The sequence below is a fragment of the Bidens hawaiensis genome, unplaced genomic scaffold, assembly GCF_021521415.1.
Source record: "Bidens hawaiensis isolate Kalapana, Puna unplaced genomic scaffold, B.hawaiensis_p1.1 tig00003570_1, whole genome shotgun sequence".
Taxonomy (NCBI): domain Eukaryota; kingdom Viridiplantae; phylum Streptophyta; class Magnoliopsida; order Asterales; family Asteraceae; genus Bidens; species Bidens hawaiensis.
Window position 1 is genome coordinate 2,265,742 of NW_027491203.1, and position 22,900 is coordinate 2,288,641.

Here is a 22,900-nt window from a genome sequence, read left to right on the forward strand (position 1 = left end):
CTATTTTATTTATAATCTTGGCTTATTTTAGTCGGTTTTGTCGTTTTTGCCGGTTTCGTCAGTTTTGAGCTTAAAAACGAACCGGTTATCATTTCTTGAAAACTTTTAGTTTTAAATTATCAAGAACACTTTTTATATAGTTTTTAATCAAGTTTTATTAGTTTTTCAATAAAATTGAAACGATTTTCATTTTAGCTCTTATTTTCATAAAAACGCCAATTTTAACGTTTTCGTGTTGGTTTTCGCGACACGAACCGTGTTGGTTCAAGTTTTGCTATTTTTGACTTTTCTTATACTTTAACTTATTTTCACCACACATGCTCAAGCCTTAGCTTAAGCTTTCAACCCAACGCAATAGGCATGTTATTTCTATAATTTCTATAAGGTGTTTATGTATCAAAATTTTCAGATCATAACAACCCATAATACGATCTTAATTCATCCCATCATCATCATTTAAACAATATCATTGTTAACTCTTTAACAACAAAGTTTCCATAATTAGAAATTCGTTTATTTCAACAACTTTCATTCACTTCAACCTTTTAAATGAAATCAAGTATAACTTATATCTATCTCATTCAACTAGTTTAATTACTGATCCGAAACCGAAAAAACCTGAAAATAAAATTAAAGAAAAACCTAAAAACCCGAACCTAAACAAAATCGACGGTTTTGTTTTTATGTTTTTTGTAAGCATCGAACTTACGGTCCCGTTTTCGTTTTACATGTAATAAAAACCGAAACGGAACAACCGAAATTTCGGTTTTATCCCAAACCGAACCGTGCACACCACTAGACTAACAATTAACAAATACAATCATCTTCTTTATAACTTATTCTCACCTAACTTAAACTCATACCTAAAACCTAGTAATTAAAATTAATATTAAGTACCAGTAGTGAAGCACATATGAAAGCCGGCTCGTTCCACAAGCTTAGCACTAAGCGCATTGAAACACGCAGGTCCTTGATGAACTCCAGGAGTATCACAGTTCTGTTTCGGCTTCGCTTGCAACAAAAACCGAAACCGAACGTTTTCAAAAATTCAAATACCAAAGTTTCGGTTTTTGGTTCAGTCTTAGCCAAAAACGGACCCGAACACCGAACCGTACACACCCCTAAACTAACAATTAACAAATAAAATGATCATATTTATAACCGATTCTCACCTAACTTGGTAATCAAAATTGAAATCATATAATTAATTAATTAATATTAAGTCCCATTGTAAGAAACAAAGCTCGGTAGGTCATTCTTGATATTAACCAAGGCGAGGGCATTGATTACAATAAGGTATATGAACCTGTTGCTAGACTTGAAGCTATACGAATCTTTCTAGCATTTGCTTCATGGAAAGGGTTTAAAGTAAATCAACCTGATGTCAAGTCTGCTTTTCACAGAGGGAGACTTGGTGAGAAGTATATGTGGAACAACCACTGGGGTTTGTCGATCTGATCCATAAAGGCAAGGTGTACTTACTTGATAAAGCGTTATACAGTTTACATCAAGTCGCGAGAGCTTCGTATGAAACTTTCTCACAACATCTGTTGGATAACGGATTTCATCGAGGAAATGTTGATTGTACATTGTTCCCCAAGGAAGTAGCTGGAATTTTATGTTTACTAATCAAACCAAATTATTAAACATTTTGCACAATTTCAAAAAATTTCTTTTATTAGTAAGTATTAACACTAAATTCTAGTTTGTTTATGATACTAAGTTTCATGACATCCTAGAATTTCTAGTTGATTTTATTGCATTCTATATGTCATATTCAATCAACACAAGATCATTACAGGAGAAGTATTCACTTTATATCAAGTATTTGGATTATGTGCTTATGTAAGTTAACTTTTTAAAATAGTCAAATAACCAAATCTCTACACCACTTTGTCAACCCTTTTAAATGATACCATTATTATTTACTTTCAATTTTCAAACTTATTATTAACAATTACTTAAAAAAACTTTTCAAGTAACTATTAATAAATCCACTAAGTGGGTTTCAAAATTAACAATCATTCTTAACCATTTTAACAAGTAACTAGTTAACAAATGCCATCCATAACCCACGGCTCATGTGGGTATGTTTACCCATAATCCATTTTCAATCTTTCAACCTTAAACACACTTACTTTTACCTCTAAAGCAATACTCAAACCCATTTATTCAACTAACTCAATATGGACAATTTAAATCAAGCTATTATATAACCATAAGAAGTCCTATAACAAACTAAACCCATTTCCTACATTCACATACAAACTCACGGCACACACATGCATGCACATCATCAAATATACTACATTCAAGCTTTAATCAACATATAATAACTAATATACCCAATATTAAGGTGGGTTACCTTGGATTTTTGGTTTTGGTGACTAAGGGAATGATAATGTGAGCTTGTGCTAGCTTGTAATCCTTTCCTTGGCTTCTAATCCTTGTTACTTGTTTAATCTTCCATCAATCTCCTAATCCAATTATTTTTTGTGTAGAATAATTTGAAATGGTGAGATGGTGAAGTGATGGTGGGGTGGCCGGCTATATGGAGAGAAAGAGAGGTATAGTTTGATGTGTTGTATTGTATAGAGTGTGTATGTGGACAATTATGAAGCTTCCAAGTAACCTATCAATCATTGCATGTATGCATACTAAATTATCATTGGTGGGTTTTAGAGGTGGGTTGGGTATGTGTGTGTGTGGCGGCCGAAATAGGAGGGAGGGAGTGGAAGAGTTGGTGCTTAAAAATAATATATGGTATAGTTTAGGGGATAAGGTTTAACGTAATGCGTATTTTATATAGTTAAACGAAGTCTGTTTTTGATAATTTTTGTCAGACATTGAGCGAAACTAGACTACATTCAATGTCTGCCAAAAAACTTAATTTTCTGAAAAACTTGACGTCGGGTTCTTACGGTGTCCTCTACCGGCTTTCGGTTACTTATTTTCTAATTTTTGCAATTCAAACCTTCTAAAATTAAGTTTGTACCCTATCTCTAATATTCTAATATAAAATTTAATTTTCGAGGTCATCTAGACACGTTTACGAATTTATTCGTGTCTAAGCCGTTACCCGTGGTCAAACTAGGCAGTGTTTGCTACCCGACAAAATTGAACTTTTTCAGATTCCATATTATAAATTCAACTAAAGTCAAGGAATTTGGACAAAATTATTATTCCTATATATTTATTTTATCATTTAATACGCGATTACTGTTAAGATAATTACCAGATTAGTCTAATTTTTGGCAGTTGTCATATTCTCCCATCCTTTTAGAAATTTCGGCCCGAAATTTAGGATGTAGTACTGGTTTCAGTTTCTACAAGGAAGAGGTGGGGATATTTAAGTTTCATTTTATCCTAACATTCTCAAGTGAACTCGGGACAAAGTCTTGAATTCCAGAGTACTTTAACTAGCTTTATCCTATTACGTCTTAGCTTATGGATTTTCCAATCCATAACTTCTACAGGCTCTTCTACAAATCAAAGCTTATCGTTAACCCTAATATCTTTGATAGGAACAATCAGCGACTCGTCAGATAGACACTTCTTCAGGTTGGATATGTGAAGAATTTCGTGTATTCCACTGAGTACTGAGGATAGGTCGAGTCGGTAGGCTACTGATCCTACTCGTTCTGTAATTATGAACATTCCAACGTATCGCGGGCTTAGCTTGCCTCTTTTACCAAATCTGACTATTCATTCCAAGGTGATACCTTTAGTAACACTTGGCCTTCTACTTGAAATTCCAACGGTCTCCTGCGATTGTCCGCATAACTTTTCTGTCTGTCGGCTGCAACTTTTAACATGTCCTTGATTTGAAAGACCATGTCGGTGGTCTCTTGAACAATTTCAGGCAATGTAAGTTGCTTCTCTCCGACTTCTGCCCAACAAAGAGGGGATCGACACTTTCTTCCATATAAAGCTTCAAACGGCTTAGTACCGAAGTGATAGTTGTTATTGTAAGAGAATTCAACTAAAGGCATATAAGTATCCCAATTATTTCCAAAATCAATGATACATGCTCGCAGAATGTCTTCAAATGTTTGGATAGTTCTCTCGCTTTGACCGTCTATCTGGGGATGATAAGCGGTGCTCATAACCAAGCGAGTTTCTATGGATTCGTGAAGAGATTTCCAAAAACGAGAAATGAAATGACCATCTCTATCAAAAATGATTGAGACAGGTATACCATGTTTGGCTACAATCTCTTTCAGATAAAGCTGAGTTAACTTTTCCATTCTGTCTTTTTCTCTGATGGGTATAAAATTAGAGGATTTGGTTAATCTATCCAAAATTAACCAAATAGCATCATGACTTCGTTGTGTAATTGGCAATTTGGTTATGAGTCCATGATAATATTATCCCATTTCCACTGTGTGATCTCTAGTTGCTGCAGTAATCCAGGCAGTCTTCTATGTTTGTCTTTTACTTTCGAACATGTTAGACACTTGCTGACATAAACAGCTATGTCTCTTTCAAGTTAGGCCACCAATAATGCTCTTGGAGATCCTTGTACATCTTGGTTGATCCTGGTTGGATCGAGTATCCAGACTTATGCGCTTCGTCTATAACAAGATTACGCAAATTTCCATAGAATGGTACCCAAATTCAATCAGTTAGGTATAGCGTTCCATCGGACTTTATGACGAATTCGCATTCAAGTCCTCACAATTTCTCAAACTTTATATTTTGCGGTTTCAATGCTTCGCGCTGTCCATCACGAATTCGAGTAGTGAGACTCGTTTGAATCGTTAATCCTAATGCACGAACACATAGAGGCTTTTCTCTTTCTTTTCGACTCAATGCATCCGCTACAACATTCGCTTTACCTGGGTGGTAACGCATATCACAGTCGTAATCATTGAGTAGTTCTATCCATCGATGTTGCCTCATATTTAGCTCTTTCTGATCAAAGATATGCTGGAGACTCTTACGATCAGTGAATATTATACATTTCGTTCCATACAGATAATGCCTCCAAATCTTGAGCGCAAACACAACAACTCCTAATTCCAAGTCGTGAGTTGTGTAATTCTTCTCATGTACCTTAAGCTGGCTCGATTCGTATGCTATTACCTTATCTCGTTTCATAAGCACACAGCCAAGATCTAAGAGAGACGCATCGCAATATAATACAAATGTGTATGTTTCTTCAAGCAAGGACAAGATAGGCGCGCTACACAACTTCTGCTTTAAAATCTGAAAAGCTTTTTCTTGATCTTCAGTTCAATTATACTTCCTTTATTTATGGATTAATAGCGTCAAAGGTTTAGCTATTTTGGATAAATTCTCAATGAATCTCCGGTAAAACCCAGCAAGACCTAAAAATTGATGAACTTTGGTAGGTGATTTTGGTGTTTCCTAGTTTTTGATTGCTTCAATTTTCGAGGGATCTACGTGTATACCTTTTTCATTGATCACATGTCCAAGGAAGCGTACTTCTCTCAACCAGAATTCACATTTTGAGAAATTTGCATAGAGCTTCTCATCTCGTAGTAATTCTAGTATTTTCTACAGATGTTGTTTGAGTTCCTTCTTAGTTTGTGAACAGATAAGTATATCATCGATGAACACTATCAAGAATTGGAACAAATATGGCTTACAAACCCTATTCATGAGGTCTATAAATACAGTAGGTGCATTTTTTAGACCAAAAGGCATGACTAAAAATTCGTAATGGCCATATCGGTTCGGAACGCAGTTTTGTGAACGTCCTCTTCAGCAACTCGTAGCTGGTGATATCCACATCGCAAATCTATCTTTGAATAGTAACTGGATCCTTGTAATTGGTCAAACAAATCATCAATTCTCGGTAAGGGATACCGATTGTTAATGGTCAGTTGGTTCAATTCGCGATGATCGATACACGTTCTAAACGAGTCGTCTTTCTTTTTCACAAAAAGACCTGGTGCTGCCCAAGGGGAAAACTAGGTCTAATGAATCATTTATCTATCAGATCTTGAAGTTGGTTCGACAGTTCTTGCATTTCCGACGATGCCAATCTATACGGAGATCGGGCTATCGGTGTAGCGTCTTGAACTAAATCGATTCTGAATTCAACTTGCCTCGGTGGAGGTAAACCAGGTAAGTCTTTAGGAAAAACTTCAGGGTAATCTCTTACTATAGGAATGTCTTCAATATTTTGCCCTTCAGCTTTAGTATCCACAACGTTTACCAGGAATGCTGGATAACCTTTGCGTAGCATCTTGCATGTCTTCATAATACTTGTAAGCTTTAGAACTAAGTTACCTTGCTCTCCTTGAATAGTCAATGTTTCACCACTTGGGAGTGGTAAACGAATCAACTTTTCTGAGCAAACGATCTCGGCCTGATTTTTGGATAACCAGTCCATTCCCACAACTACATCAAAACTACCTAATTCGACAGGTATCAAATTAATACTGAACGTGTGGTTTGCTAAGAGAATACTACAGTTTTGCACGACTTCACCGGTTTCAATTGTCTTCCTGTTGGCTAACTCTATTGAATATTTGGTATCTAGTTTACTGGACTCTATGCCAAGGAGGGGTTCAAATTGTTTGGAAACAAAACTTAAATCGGCTCCGGTATCGAATAATACGTAAGCATAGTGTCTATTAATAAGGAACATACCGGTAACAATAGAGGGGTCTTTCCTGGCTTTCTTCGCGTTTATCTCGAAGGCTCTACCTTTCGCGTTCTGTTTTCTGAGTTTTGGGTAGTCCTTCCGATAATGTCCCATGTTTCCACATTCAAAGCATCCGGCAATCGGTTTTTCTAAACCGGACGAAGAGTCCTTGCTGAAACAGTATTGAGTCTGGTGTTCAAACCGGTTACACATGTGACATTTCCAACAATCTCCAACATGAATCTTTCCACACCTGTTGCACTGAGAGTCTTGACTCGCGCTCTTCTCCGGTCTACTCGTGGTAGCCGTAAACATCCTCCCGGAATTCGGTTTCTTTTGATATTGCCCTCCAGAGTTATCGATCCATTTCTTCTTCTTGTCAGCTGACTTTGGAATCGTTCTGAAATCCTTCTTATCCAGGATGGAATATGCTATTTTCTTACCCATCACTTTCAAGGTTCCCATTTGTACAGCATCATCGGTTAGGGTCTTTGAGAATTCTCGGGCATCTTGGATTGTGGTTGGCTTCGAGGAAGTAACGATTCCTTGAATTTCAGGTGCTAAACCCCAAATGTATCTCTCAATTCTAACATACTCCAGCGTAATTAGTTGGGGTACCAATCTTGCCAGTGCATTGAACCATGAGGTATGCGTGCCGATGTCTGCACCTTCCATTTTCAGTGTCCAGAACTCATATTCAATCTTTTGAAGTCCATTTCAAATACAATATTCTTTTAATAACAACTCTTTCAACTCATTCCAAGTCAAATTGTAAGCCGCATCTTCTCCCATGTTTTGAATTAGTGAGTTTCACCATTCTAAGGCTTCGTCCTCGAATGAGCACACCCCATACATGATTCGTTGTGAGGGGGTACAATCACTAATTTTCATAACTGACTCCATCTTTTCTATCCATCTTACAATTTCAAGAGGTCCTTCGGCCCTGGTAAAAGCTTTGGGTTTACACCCTTGAAAAGTTTTATACATTCACCCGGACACGGGATTCCCTGTTTTAACATAGTTTGCTAACAATTACTATCATTAATTATTGCATTTTACTAGTTAAAATCTTATGGAAATTTTTATAAATATTTTCGTCCTTTTACTAAAACAATTGTATGTACCGCTTTGAATTCCGGTTCCAACATCGTTTCGGATAACTCGGTCCGCAGTTTGGTCCACATTTTTTCGTTCGAGTGCGTATGTGATAAAAATAGTTAATTAAATATTAACTAAATTAAACAAGTAATACAAACTAGACTTAAGACTAAACTACACAAAACACCGACAAGTGAACTGTCAATTGTACTAAAGCTAAATAAATCCGGAATATCGAACCCATAGGACTCAATAAATTACGTAAATTAACTAATTAGACTCGACCTACGACACGACTATTTATTATTAATGTTTTTAGGGGGCTTTTAAACTAATATTAAACTAAGAAAGCAAATAAACAAGTAAACTAGAAACAAGCAATAAATTACAGGATCGAAACCAATAAGGAATCTACCAAGGTAAGAATCCCATGCATCAACAATCATCAAGCAATGGACGACTAACATGATATGGAAACTGATTTCTAAACATATTCGTCTAACAAACCCTAAAGGACCCTTGACCAAATCAAGCGAAATCCCAAGAATAAGTATTAGATTATCAAGCAATATGTTAAATTGATTTCCTCATAGTTATCAAATAGGGTTAATTAATAGTATCTAAAGCAAGCAAGCTCACAAAACACTAAACCCTAGATAACTTGATAAACTTATCATGACATCATGAACAAGGATCAACACAATAACAAGCAAGAATATTGTCACCAATCTAACCTAGAATGCGATTGACCAAGACACATGAACAACTCCTCACCTTACAGCTATTAGAATTTCGCAAAACATTCTAAATCCTAACCAACGATCAACAAGCTTCTATGATCTAATAGGCCTATTCAATCACAATAATCAAAACACCAAGTAATGATTAAACATGAACCCTAATATCTAAAGAACACAATCAATAGAAAACAAGATCCATGTGAAGCAATAGTTAATAATCAACCAAGATAATAAACACTCATATGCATCATGAAAACAAAATCAAGTCTTTAATATTAAATCAACAAAACCATAATCAAAACAATCGTCCAAAGCAAGAATCAAGCATCAAACATGTTCATCAAACCTAGGCAGACATGAAGTCTAGCCTATCATAATTAAATAAAATAACTAGAACAAATAACAAAGAGTAGATTCATGTAAGGTTAATGAACAAAGACAATGAAAAAGAACGAAAGAACCCGTCTTAATCAACCATTGAACACCCTTATGAAAGCTGATGATCTTCTCTCTTCCTAGCCTCTAAAGCACCTTCAATACCATATTTTCTTTCTTAGAATCGGCTACAACAATGAATAATCCCATCTAGGTTTGCAAAGTGATGTTTATATAAACGAGTTGGGCCTTTACTAGCAAAACTTGGTTGATCTGAAAACATAGGCGCCGCACGACGGGCTTGGCCTCCCTGGTCGCGTGGCGAGGCGTATACCATAAGGGAGCTCGAATTTTCCTTTTTATTTTATTATTAAATCATGCTAGATCTCTTCCTTGAACTCCAAGCAACGATGAGAAACTTCTAGAACTTCTTTTCGTTGACTCCAAAGCCACGAATCTATAAAGAACATAACAAAACATTAGTGATGTAATCATGTAACCATTGACGAGCAAAACAAACTTAAACTTCACATGAAATGATAGAAAAAATTACAGTTTAACATGCAAGTTACCAAAAGATTTAAACCACGATAAACATCGAATAAAATTGACTCAAAACCTAAATTAGTAAAAGATCAACAAAACACGAACTAAATCGAACTCAAAACCTTAAATACACATAACTTTACAAGGGATTCGAGATGTATAAATAGATGTATATCGGTGCCGACTTGACATGATGAGCTATTAGTTGTGCCAATTCCTCTTGATATGATGGCATTTCGGTCGCTTGACTAGTGGCGGTTCTCCTTGTTTGAGGTGCCATAATTCTTTTACATACAGAAAACAATTTAGTTTGCAACCATAATACTTAAATAAGATCAAAATACCATAAGGCCATAATGTCCAAAAGGGTTTACGTGGGAATACTTATTTGCATTACAAATTAACAAAATTTGCTACATTACCTATTATACCTAAATGTCTCGGTTTCCCATGTTAGTTCTACCACATGAAAGTCTAAAAAGTCTTGACAAAATACATAACCAACACAAAAGACAACCATAAAAATTCCTATTGGAGATCATAAGCTAACGCATTTGAGGCTCCAAAGTCCCAAGTCTAGCCTCCAACCCAATCATCTTATGCTCAAAGTTTCTCATGCGAACATCCATGGTGCACATAAATCTTAACAACGTGTCAAAAGGCCAATCATTGTTACCCCATTTTCGTTCCACACGGCCTAGGCGCACTCATGGTCACTCAAGTTTGCCTCATGCATGACCATTTTCTCGTCCCGAGAGGCAAACTGGTCATCTATAGTCAGGATATCTCCCAACATCTTCCCCTTAGCATGAGGGGGCGGTGGTGGTGCCTCAAGGGCGAGTAGAAAAAAAATGGCGGTGTTCGGCTCGAAGTCATCTAGGGTCCTCTTTCGTGAGCTCTCACCAAGGTGAGTGTCTCGAAAAGCAGGCACGGGATGGGGTAGAATGGAGGCGGATAATGGCTCCATCGGGTCAAGTGGTGCGAAATGAGTGCTGCCCCTAGAGTCAGGGATATCAATAGCATGTGGCGAAGACATCTGTAATATAAAGTCAACCCTTAGTAATTATAATTTATAAATATATAAACAACTAAATAAATATACTCATATATATTTAGTTACACCTTTACCTTTTGCTTCGCGACGCCGGATCGAGCGTGTGTTTGAATATTCTGTTATAGTTTAGAAATTTAACTTTTCTAATTCACTATAACAATTGGATCTGATACCAATCTCTGTCACACCCCGAAAACCCATAATGATAATTCAGCGGAAGTATTACAATTAAACATTTTCGGGGGATGACAGATAGTCGATAGCCAATCACAATAACACAATGTTTAATCTATAATATTAAACATATTTATTAAAATATCAGAGTCTTACATACACTACGTGAATATTGATCTTCGGTCACACGAAAAACCTGTGGCCGTAGGCCTTTAGCTACACACATTTGGTTCAGGTCATATATGGCCAAAGGTCGCGACACCGTGGGTATGATATGGCCACACAGAGTTTTTAGTGGCCTTATGTGGTAATAAGTGTGGCTAAAGGGTACAGGCATTAGTTGTTGGCAATCGAGAAGTCTCTCCAATAAGTGTGGCTAAACGGTAGAAAATGGCCACATGACAATTTACTATGAGTGACCATTGCACGTATATAGCCACATGAATTCATGTTTCAGCCACATGAATTTTACATTAATGTGGCCAATAGGGTTGTGTTAAGCTTGCATTGTGACATATACCGTGTGGATATAGCAAAGAAATGGCTACTTATATTTAATAATAGAGTGGCTAATTATATGATATAGACACAGGATATTACATTAAAAGTGGCTAAATATATTTACTTGCCACTCAAACACTCCTTTGTAGATAGTGTGGCTATTGTCTTACCGTTTGTCACACATACTGCTTTTCGTAATTTAAAGTGTGACTATTGTCAAACTTTTCGTCACACATAGTGAGATATTGTGTGGCTAATCATATCATATAGACACTGGAGGTTATTGTCAATGTGGCTTAAAATGTGAACTTGCTAGTCAAAAACTCTTTTGTACATTATATTGTGGCTATTGTCTTACCGTTTGTCACACATAATGCTTTTCGTAATTTAAAGTGTGGCTACTGTTAAACTTTTCATCACACATAATGAGGTATTGTGTAGCTAATCATATCATATAGACACTTGAAGTTATTGTCAATGTAGCTAAAAATGTGAACTTGCTAGTCAAAAACTCTTTTTGTAGTTTGTGGTGTGGCCATTGGCTTACCGTTTGTCACACAAAATGGTTTTCGTAATTTAAGGCATGGCTATTGTCAAACTTTTCGTCACACATGGTGATGTACTGTGTGGCCAAACATATCTTATAGACACTAGAGGTTATTATCAATGTGGCTAAAAATGTGAAGTTGCCACTCAAACACTCTTTTGTAGATTATATTTTGGCCATTGTGTTACCGTTTCTCACACATAATGTTTTTTTCTAATTTAAAGTGTGGCTATTGCCAAAATTTTCATCACATATAGTGATGTATTGTGTGGCCAAACATATCATATAGACACTGGAGGTTATTGTCAATGTGGCTAAAAATGTGAATTTGCCACTCAAACACTCTTTTGTAGTTTGTGGTGTGGCCATTATCGATTTGACACAAAAATCGACAGGTTGTTGTCAAAGCGGAAACAGGTGGAACACAGCACCTCTGGCCCGGACTTTCAGCGTCCGAAAAAGAAAGCCATTAAAGAAAAGAAGCCAGCCGAGAGGTGAAAACCTTTTGTTGAATTTGTAGACAAAAAATTGAAGAATAGGTGTGCACCTATTAATATTGTTGCTGCTGCTGTGGCGTTTAGTGTTGACGGGAAGGGGATTGATGTGGCTGCTGCTGCTCCTGCTGCTGTGATCGTTAGTGCTGCCGGGAAGGAACTTGATGAGACTGCTGATGCTGCTGTTGTTGATACTGCTGTTGTGACAGTTAGTGCTGCCGGGAAGAGACTTGATGAGACTGCTGCAGCTGTGACAGTTAGTGCTGCCGGTAAGCCTGGAGTTGAAGAAAACACTGCAGCTGAGGAGAAACAAGAACATGGTATTAAACTTGTTATTTTCTTCTAAAAAGCTCTCATATCTCTTATCTCTATATGCATTTTATGTGATACAACATTATATGTAATTAAAAATAGATGGTTAAAGTGCATCTGAAACAAATAATGCCGATCAAACAGCTGAACAAGATTTGGATTATTATGTAAGCGATTATTCACCTTTAAGTTTGCAAATGCCTATCGTGCTTGTTGATTATTATTTAACTCCATTACAACTGGCTGGGATAAATTGAAAATGTTTTTTAAATTAACAATAACTATATTTTTTATTTTTACAGTCTTGGAATAAGGCAATGGATAAAAAGTTGAAGAAATTTGATAAAATTTGCTTAGAGATCAAAGTATTGGTCCGTCAAGGAAAGGATAGACATCCATCAAATCACAATATCTTTGCTAGATGTTGTGAATGGGAAAACAGATTCACTAATAATGTGGTCCCTAAAACGCAAGATTCAGATGTTGGTGTTGGTGGTCCAGTGGCTGCTCTAAAAGGTATTTGGGCTAAATTAATTATTAGTACAATTAAAACGCTCATAAAACACTTATGCTGCTATTTTAAACTTATTACATCTGTGTGATGCAGTTGATTCAGATGTTGGTGTTGGTGGTCCAGTGGCTGCTCAAAAAGGTGTATCATATATGTACCAGCTTAATTATAATCACAGTTGAACATATTACATATTTGGTTGTCGTAAAAAATGATGCAGGTGATGCAGGTCAAGAAAACAATGTCTCATGCGCAGATATTGATGAAGTTGTTAATACAATGGTTGAGTGGGAAAAAGAGGGTATTTAATTATAAATAAAAACCAAAAGGGGTTGAAGGTATTTAATTATAGTTACAGTTATTTTCAGTCAAATTTAAAAGGAGGTGTTTTATGTTTAACAGTTGACACCGGATTGTCAACAAGTGATAGCCTCGTTACACTGAAATCTCCATATCTTCTGAGAGAGGTTGACATATCCTCTAGTGTCACAGTAGATGAAGAAATAATTTCAGAGTATATATTTTGTCTTGAAGACATTTGGGAGGAGGTCTACAAGTCCACTCCCACAGAATCGTTCAAGGTGATCTTTGAAAGCTACTGTCATAGCATTTATATAACCACCAATGCAATGGATGCATTCATTGAACTAATTAACTATGAAGAAAAGAAAAAATCTGCAGCATCACCGTTCAGATTCTTTGCTTCAAGCACTGTGCTGGTACAAATTAATCTATTTTGTTTGTACTATTAGAAAACGCTCAATAACGCTTTAATCATCTGCATTTTAATTATTATACAGACAAGTGACCATTATGTTGAGTCAAGAGGTTACACAGACAAAGAAAGACTGGATGTGTTTTCAGACAACATCGAAAAACAAATGGCAATTTTTGGAATTCTATCACTCAAGGAGGTTGCTATAGTACTAGTGCCAATTCTACAACACGGTCATTTCTTTGTGGTTACCTTCAATCTTCAAACAGGAGTTATAGAATTACTTGACAACAGTGCAAATCAAGAAATACCAGGTAATGCAAAGTTTAAAAGCTTAGAAGACAAATCAAAAGCAATTAGAGAGAATTTTGAAGAAAGATATGAAAAGACTCCTGATATACTGGTAAACATATATACCTTTAACCCAAAAAACATACATACCTGTTATAAAAATTGTCAAAATACTTAAATTGCTTTCTATTTTGTGTAGAGAAACGTCTTTTGTATGTATCTTAAAACAATCAAACACCCCATTACTCAGCAAATCCAAGTAGCAGCAATCAATAGATTGAAGATGACATGGAGAACAATAAGTAATGGAATAGATTGTGGTATTTTTGCTATGAGACACATGGAGAAATATGATGGGAAGAGACCATGGGGGTGTAATCTCAAAAAGGAAGGCCCTAAACAACAAAGATAGCTAAAATGGTTGAGGTCAAAGTATTTGTGCAAAATCCTCCTCTCGGATGTAAACCAACACAGAAATACTCTTATCAAGAAAGCACTGCTATTCCATGAAAATGACGACACTCGTTTAACCGGAAAAGAGTTGATTGCTGAACTTAAGAAAAGGCAACAACAAATTTGAATGATTTCAAAACTGACTGCTATGTACTTTAAGATACTTGTTATGATATGGACTTATGGAGATCTCTAGTCTTCTGTTACCAGTTTGTAATGTACTTTAGATAATAGTTACATGATGAATCAATGATTTAACACAAACATAAAAATTTTATTATTACCAAAATGCACATATAAAGACACTATCACAAACATACAAATTTCATTATTACTAATCTCTGAGTGACATAAGAAAATTCAACTTCAATTCCATTGAGCAATTCAGTTCAAGAATTGCCTTGCACAAAAGTTTTAACTGGTCAAGCTCTCTCTGTCCTACTTCAACCATAAACAAAACAGCAAGATCTCGGATAGTAATAGCGGGCATTCGAGTAAGAACTTTTGCAATGACATCCCTGGCATCCAAGTTGTTACTAGTCTTTACAAATTCTTCTTCCCGACAAGCTTTATCTATCTCGATTTGAGATTTGCCTCCTGAGGGCAGTCTTGTAGGATGTGGATGATGATGTTGATGGCGAGCAATCCATTATTAACTAAAAAAAATAATTTAAAATTATGAGTTTCACAAATGTGGTGTAGGTATATATAACCAAAAGGATCACAGACAAAACAAAAGGGTGTCCCACGCTTGGGAAACGCTCACGAACGAATAGTAACTCTGTAATAAAAAAACAAAAGGGTGTCCAAGCTTGGAAAACACACAAACTTGCCTCATGTGTTTTTTGTTTAATCTAGAGATTACCTGCATTTATATCACTTGTTAGAATTAATTTGGGAAATTGATCACAATTATACTCACCTGTCAAAAATCTTTATTATGATAATGATAGCCTACATTAAAGTTAAGCTATATCTTACTATATCTTACTACAAATCAAACTTAACTACATTAAATTACTGTCTCAACTACTGAAAATTTAATTTTAGGTCTATATATTTGTTTTTCATTCACACTAACAGTTTCACTAAGATAATAAAAATGTATCCTTCTGACAAAACCGTGAAGAACATAGTGAAAGAAAGGATGAATCTTGAGAAAGAGAAAGACGACGCTTTGTTGAAGACAATTGAAGAGATTAGAGCTAGACTCGCATTTGAAAAATCAAGGACCTTCGACTCATGTAAACTCATGTTGTTTGAAGCAGAAAATGGGTATAAGGCAATGGTTGTTGATTATCAGAAACAACAGTCTGAATACTACGACTCAGTATGTGGGACTCTGGTTGACACCATAACTACGGTGACAACCAACATGAGTTTTAAGGAGATGGGGGCGGAGACTGTGGACAAGGCTGAGTGATGGTGATGTTAGCTTTGCTGGTCTTGGTTTTTTTGTGATGTATTGTAATTAATGGTACTTTTTATGATGCATCTTTTGATGAATGGTAAATATGGATTATATTAAAATGCTTTCTTAACATGTTTTATGGATCATCTAATTGCTATCTCTTTCTTTGTTAAAAACGCTTGTAATCGATTAGGTTAAAATATGTTATATATTTGTTCAAACCAGTCTATTACGCTTGCAACACGCTAATGTACAAAGACATATTTAAATATCCTAACATGCTATTAACACGCTTTTGTACAACAACTCCTTCTAAACCCTCCTATATATATATATACTTATATATCTAGTTTTGTTTTCAATAAGAACTCCTTTTTCACCATGGAAGAAATCTCATCGCGGACCACAACATCCATTAACAATCGATCTCAGGTTTATTATTTTTGTGGTCAAGATGCCATTCTAAGAACATCAAGGACCACCAAAAATCCAGGTCAGAGGTTCTACAATTGTGCATCTCAGGTTAGTGAAATTGCAAATAAAGTTCGAATTCATCTACAATTGTTGACCATAAACTCTATATTTTTTTAACTTATGGCAAAAAATGTGATTTATTTATATGGTCTGATTGTTTTTCGTCCACAAGATCTGATGTGTGCACAAGATGTATAGACATAATTCCTATCTTGATAAGGGCAAATAAGTCATTAGAGGATCAACTTGCAAGGAGTGTAGCTTCAAGGATTGAATCAGAAAAAAAAAGTGAAGATATTGTATTTTATTTGCTTCTTGTTGTTTTTAGGGCTTTTAATTAGTTTTATAATTAAAAGCTAAGAAACGTTATGATTTTAGACCAGCTATTATGATGTATTTTTATGTTTCTGAACGGATTTAAAGGCCTTTTAATGAGTAGTTTAGTTTGAGTGTTTCCAAAATCACAGTGTATTTATTTCATTAAAAAGAGGTTATTATAAAAAATTAATAAAAATATGTTCCCTCCTGAGTTTCGAACCCGTCATATTTGCAATCTATGTTTAATCACAAGCGCCTCAATTGTTTGAGCTACACCCTGAGAACGTAATAGAACCTCTTCTAATATTTATGTAACCAAATTTAGATGTTTAAAATTTTCATTTTTACCCGCCAATTAATCAAGTTATCTGTTGGAAGACTCCCAAATCAATTACTATTGACCAAATAAAATCTCACAATCTCACCAAACCCTAATAAATGATCTGCTAGTGTATTTATTAAACTCTCATCAATCTCAATCCTACCAAACAGCTTCATTAATCTCAGGTGAGTACCAAATATTTTTGTTTTTAGTCAGTTACATTTATTGGCCTTAATTAGTATATATATATATCGTTGATGACACAGTTAATAAAAAAATTCTTGGAAGATGGATAAGTCTTGGATGTCAGTAGGCGACAGGTGCAGTAAAGCATATAAAGATTGTGTTAAGGCATTTCTACATTTTGCAGTTCGTAATTGCAAGGAGACATCACCACCAATTTCTATTTCATGTCCATGTGTTCGGTGTGTGAACCACGTATCTCTTAGTGTAGACGATGTAAAACATCACTTGTACAAGTTTGGAATTAATAAGAGTTATACTACTTGGATAAAACATGGAGAAGCCGACACCAACATTCCAACTAATTATGTTAATAATACTGGGTTTGCCTGCACCTGCATTCCAACTAATTATGATAATAATACTGGGTTTGTTGACACCAACATTCCAACAGATGCCTGTGAAATTGTAGAAATGGTAAATGCTACAAAAGACAATTTCAAAGGCGACAAGTATCAACAGTTTCTACAACTACTTGTTGACGCTGAGAAGCCCCTATATAAAGGATGTCTTGACTTCACCAAGTTGTCTGCATTAGTACAACTACTAAACTTGAAGAGCAAACATGGGGTATCTCATAAGTTCGTTGATGAACTTTTGAAATTGTTGAAAAAGATGCTACCTGCAGATAACGAAATGATAAATAATATGTATGAGGGCAAAAGGATGATGAAGGCAATGGGCTCAGGATACGAAAAGATACATGTGTGTATCAATGACTGCATTATTTACTAAAAGGATTACAAGGATTCGGAAGCATGTCCAATTTGTAACAAGACAAGGTGGAAGGTGGATGAGAAGACTAACAAAACTTACATAAGCACACCCGCTAAGATACTGTGGTACTTTCCCATTATTCCACTATTCAAGCGCCTCTTTCAATCAAAGACCACAGCAGAGAATTTAACATGGCACGCCACGAGTACCAATAAACCCGGTGTTTTACGCCACCCATCAGATTAACCGGCATCGAAAGCCATAAATGACAGGTACTCCGATACCATTGGAAGCGATCCAAGAAATCTTCGTCTAGGGATTTGCATTGATGGGGTCGACGTACATAGAGGCAACAGAAACCACAATGTCTGGCCTGTTTTAGCAGTCATTTACAACCTTCCACCTTGGATGTGTATGAAAAGAAAATTCATCATGTTTTCCTTATTAATATCCGGAGTGCTAGGAAACAATATTGATGTGTTTTTACAGCCTTTAATTGACGATCTAGCATCTTTATTTGAGGTCGGGGAGCCAACATATGATGCATATAAACAAGAAATGTTTACGCTACGTGCAGTTGTGTTATGGACGATTAATGATTACCCTGCTCTTGGTACACTATGTGGCTGCCCTTACAGTGGATTCAAAGGTTGTATAGTGTGTCGGGGCAACACTCAGTGTGTTCGACTTTATCACACAAAGAAGTAGAGTTATGCTGCCCACAGAAGGTATTTATCACATGACTACCCTTTCAGAAAACAAACAAATACGTTCAACGGAAAAAAGGATATGAGAACCACTAAAGAGCCTATGACAGGGGAAGAGATATACGAAGAGGTCAAAAACATTAACAATGAATGGGGAAAGGGATCTGAATCCCTAAGTGGAAGTAAGAGGAAAAGGGATAACACAACGCCGCAACCATATTGGAAGAAGTTCAACATATGGTACCAACGGCTCAGCTATTGGAAGTATTTACCTGTCCAACATTGTATTGATTTGATGCATGTTGAAAAGAATTTGGCAGAAAGTATTGTCGGGATGTTGCTGAACATTCCCGGTAGGACAAAATACGTATTGGCAGCTAGAAAGGACTTGAAGTTTTTAGGGATTAAAAAGGAGTTGCAACCAAAAGCAAAAGGCAACAATACAGAACTGCCTGTAGCATGCTTCACATTATCAGCGCAAGAAAAAGACATGTTTCTTGAAACACTGTATAAACTGAAGGCTCCACTAGGGTATTGTTCTAACTTCTCTAGTTTGGTGAATCTTAAAGAAAGGAAGCTATTAGGCCTTAAATCATATGATTATCACATGCTTATGCAACAGTTTTTGCCCCTTGCAATACGGTCCATCATGCCAGAACCAATGAGAAATGCTATAATCAGGCTTTGTTTTTTTTTCAAGTCAATTTGTAGCAAAGAAATCATTGTAGAAGAGCTTGATAAGATGCAGGAAGAGAAAATAGTTACACTGTGCCTACTGGAGAAGTACTTTCCTTCATCATTTTTGATGTCATGGTTCACTTAACTGTGCACCTTGTAAGAGAGATAAAATTATGTTGGCCACCATGCTTTCGTTGGATGTATCCCTTTGAAAGGTGTATGAAGGTTGTCAAAGGGCATGTGCAAAACAAAACTTATCCAGAAGGGTGCATTGCTGAGGAGAACATTGCGGAAGAAACAATCGGGTTTCTGAGCGAATACCAAAAAAAACATCAAGAGTACTGTTGGTATTCCATATGATAAGCATGATGATAATGGGGTGACAATTCCTGTCATAGGCGTTAAATCAGTTGAAGTTTCTACTGATCTTTTCAAGAGAGCACATTTCTATATGCTAGAGACCAATGGACAAAACTTTTATTTTGGGGTTTTGCAAGAGATATGGGTCCTAGATTATCATACTAAAAGAATTCCGGTCTTCATATGCCAATGGGTTAACCGTAAACATGTCAAACATGATATTCTTGGTTACACGTCGGTAGACCTAAACAAATTTGGCCACAAGGATGATCCGTTCATATTGGCCTCGCAAGCACGCCATGTGCTTTAATTTCAAGATCAGCTGGATAGAAAAAAACATGTTGTCCTCATGACTCCGCCCAAGAATTATAGACATTTGTATGACGAGGTCAATGAGGAATTTAGTACGGTAACTTTCCCTCATGAGGGTAATACATTGCCACTTTTACAACCAAATCAACTGCTTCGTAATGAACCCCGGATGATTACTGGAGGCCCGGAAAAAGCCTACAACTATTCGTAATGGAGATTGACACCGATGTCGGGGTTGTTGTAACGATTCCGGCAAATTCAGGTATACCCTAGCCGGTATATACTATTTATGTGTTATTTAATATGGAATATATGAATTATAATGAATTTATACGAGTATGAATGATTCACAGTACGAATTATACTCGATTATACGGCTAATCGTATTGGAATTACGATTAACCGATGAACGGTTATTGAAACCCGAACGAATCGGGGATTACGTTATAGACGAAATATATGATGTTTAGTAATGTTTACGAAGCATTAAAGCTTCGGGATAAGTGAATTATATCACGGAAAAAGAATTTCGATTTAATGGTACGTCGGTACGTTAAACGAAACCTTTAATACCAAACCAAGCAAGAGATGATCAATCAAGCCGAAAAAGATGTGCAGTCATTAATAATATGATGTTTTAAGTCAATAAATGTCATGGTTTAAGTTTTTAAAGTTTTTAAATCGGTTTTATATAAATTTCATTTTTAAGCCGAAATACGACCGTTTTAGCCTCGTTTTAAGCCGAATTAAACGTTTAACCGAAAAACGAACTGAACCAGATTATCCAAAACATTATCCGGATTACACAATCCGAATGTGTGGCCAAGATTGGAGGTGTGGGCCCCACCCCCACACCTTATGAAGACCGATCGGTCTTGTTAAGGCATTAGCCTTCATTTTTTTTTTCTCAATCAACCAAACTCAAATTCTCTCAATCCTTCAAACATTCATCCAACTTCCCTTTGATTTATACCAAGAAACCGAGGTAAAGATCGTATTATAGTCGTGTTCATCTTCTTTTCTCGAGTCATTTACAAGAAAATGAGGTTTCAAATGAAAAATGGGTGAGAACCCGAGATGAAACCGATTCTTGCATGATCAAGTGATGTATACAAGTTATACAAGGGATCTTGGTCCAAGAAAGGAGTTAAAAGAGTCAAAAACGAATTTTTACGGTTAAAATCTTTGTTTTGATGTCTTAACCGAAACCATGAAAGAAATGGCTTGATTGTGGGTGTAACTTGCTTGGTGTGGTGTTATTGTGCTTGTAGGTGTTATATCTAGTTGCTAGCAAAGGCTAGAAAGCAAGATCTTTGCGATCTAAAGCTAGAAACACAAGGTAGTTCGGTTTTTCCTATGATTTATATGATTTGGACAGATTGAGATAGACTTAGAGTTGGGTCATGAAATTTCACAGAGATTATCTACACATGAAAATATGAGATCTGTGAAAATTTGGTAATTTTTGGACAAAGGATGAATATTTGGTGAATTTAATGCTCGGTTTTGGCTAAAAATGATGAAAAATAGTTAAACGTCATGAAAAATTCTGGAAAATTCCAGATTAGCTCTTTATAACATATAAAAGTCACACACAAAATTTCAGATCCGTTGGAGAAGTCTAAGTAGGCTTTTCGGTAAAACGGGTTCTAGGGTTTTCTAGCTCGGTTTTGGTGAAAATGGCATGAAAAATGAGATTTTGGTTCTGGAAAAATTACAGGGAACTATGTGGATGGTAGGGGTCATCCCAGAAAAATTTGGGATTTTTCTAAGGTCGTTTGGTATTTCCGATATATTTGGTGTTTAAATGACGTTTAAAAATAGATAAATAAATGTTAAATATAAAAATTAATTCTGGAAATATTTTTATAAAATTCCTTACTGTCAAAAAGTGATTTGTTCAAAATTTCAAGATCCGAGACTAAACGGATAATTATTTGTGCTAAAAAGAACATAAAAACAAACTTTTAAAGCTTAAAACGCGTAAACCGGCAAAGTTCGCCTAAGCGAGCTGACTGGTGTATAAAAACCCTAAAATTGGACTATTTTCATGAAACTAAGTTAATCAAGTAAAAATAAATCATCCGAAAATAATTCGGATGATTTGGGTAATTTTACCCGATTTAGCAGTTTCCGGTGTATTGAAGACGGAAACGGGCCCCGCGGCCGAACGGGGTGTCTAAACCGAGCTCTAATTTCACCACTTTAATTAAAATATCAGTAACAACTATTTTCGGGTCGTCTGTGACCAAACTCATTTTTTTTGAAAACATAAAAACGGATAACCGTGCTAGGCACGCAAAACGGGAAAACAAACTAAAGGTAGTTTTGACTAAAGAACTCTAAGTGATATCACAATCTAAGTCCTGAGAAGTGTTTCGGGGTTAACATTGTCCCCGGATCGTGTACGGTACTGGGTTAACAGTGTCCCCAGACGTACCGGTTAACACGAATTTAAGTTATATTAATAGAAATTGTATAGTAACGACTTAGGGATCGTATTACAGATCCGGACAGGTAGCCGTGCACAGTGTTACCTATTTGCTCACGAAAAGGTGAGTTTCACGAGCCCCTTTTTACTGAACTGTTTTAAATATTTTCCCGGGGCGGAAAGCATGTTTCTATCAAAATGTTTAAGTACATGCTGATCGCATGGAAATGAATGTATTTATATAATGTTTATTGTACGGGAATCGTACGGTAACGTATTAAGATGGTAATTGTCTGAGTTGCTAACATTGTAAGGCCCGAAACAGTGTTCTGGGTTAACAGTGTCCCCAGAGGTTATTAAATGGGTTTCTGGGTTAACAGTGTCCCCAGAGGTTATTAGATGTGTTTCTGGGTTAACAGTGTCCCCAGAGGTTATTAAATGTGTTTCTGGGTTAACAGTGTCCCCAGAGGTTATTGGATGTGTCTCTGGGTTAACAGAGG

The 22,900-nt window shown here is 36.1% G+C and overlaps 1 protein-coding gene across 1 annotated transcript; it reads right to left on the reverse strand.

Annotated features, from left to right (window-relative positions):
• Nucleotides 1-5,950: 5,950 nt before the first annotated feature.
• LOC143623856 (uncharacterized) lies at nt 5,951-7,291 on the reverse strand. The gene is made up of 2 exons (XM_077094664.1): nt 6,452-7,291; nt 5,951-6,337 (listed from the first exon to the last, which is right to left on the reverse strand). The coding sequence occupies exons 1-2, from the start codon at nt 7,289-7,291 to the stop codon at nt 5,951-5,953; spliced, it is 1,227 nt and encodes a 408-aa protein (XP_076950779.1).
• Between the last annotated feature and the right edge of the window lie 15,609 nt (nt 7,292-22,900).

Bases quoted from the DNA above. Each gene is read 5' to 3' on its own strand.
- LOC143623856 (XM_077094664.1), bottom strand. From the start codon at position 7,291: ATGGAAGGTGCAGACATCGGCACGCATACCTCATGGTTCAATGCACTG. The intron at 6,338-6,451 runs GTGCAAAACTGT...TCCAAAAATCAG, and splicing joins CAATTGAAACCGGTGAAGTC to GCCGAGATCGTTTGCTCAGA.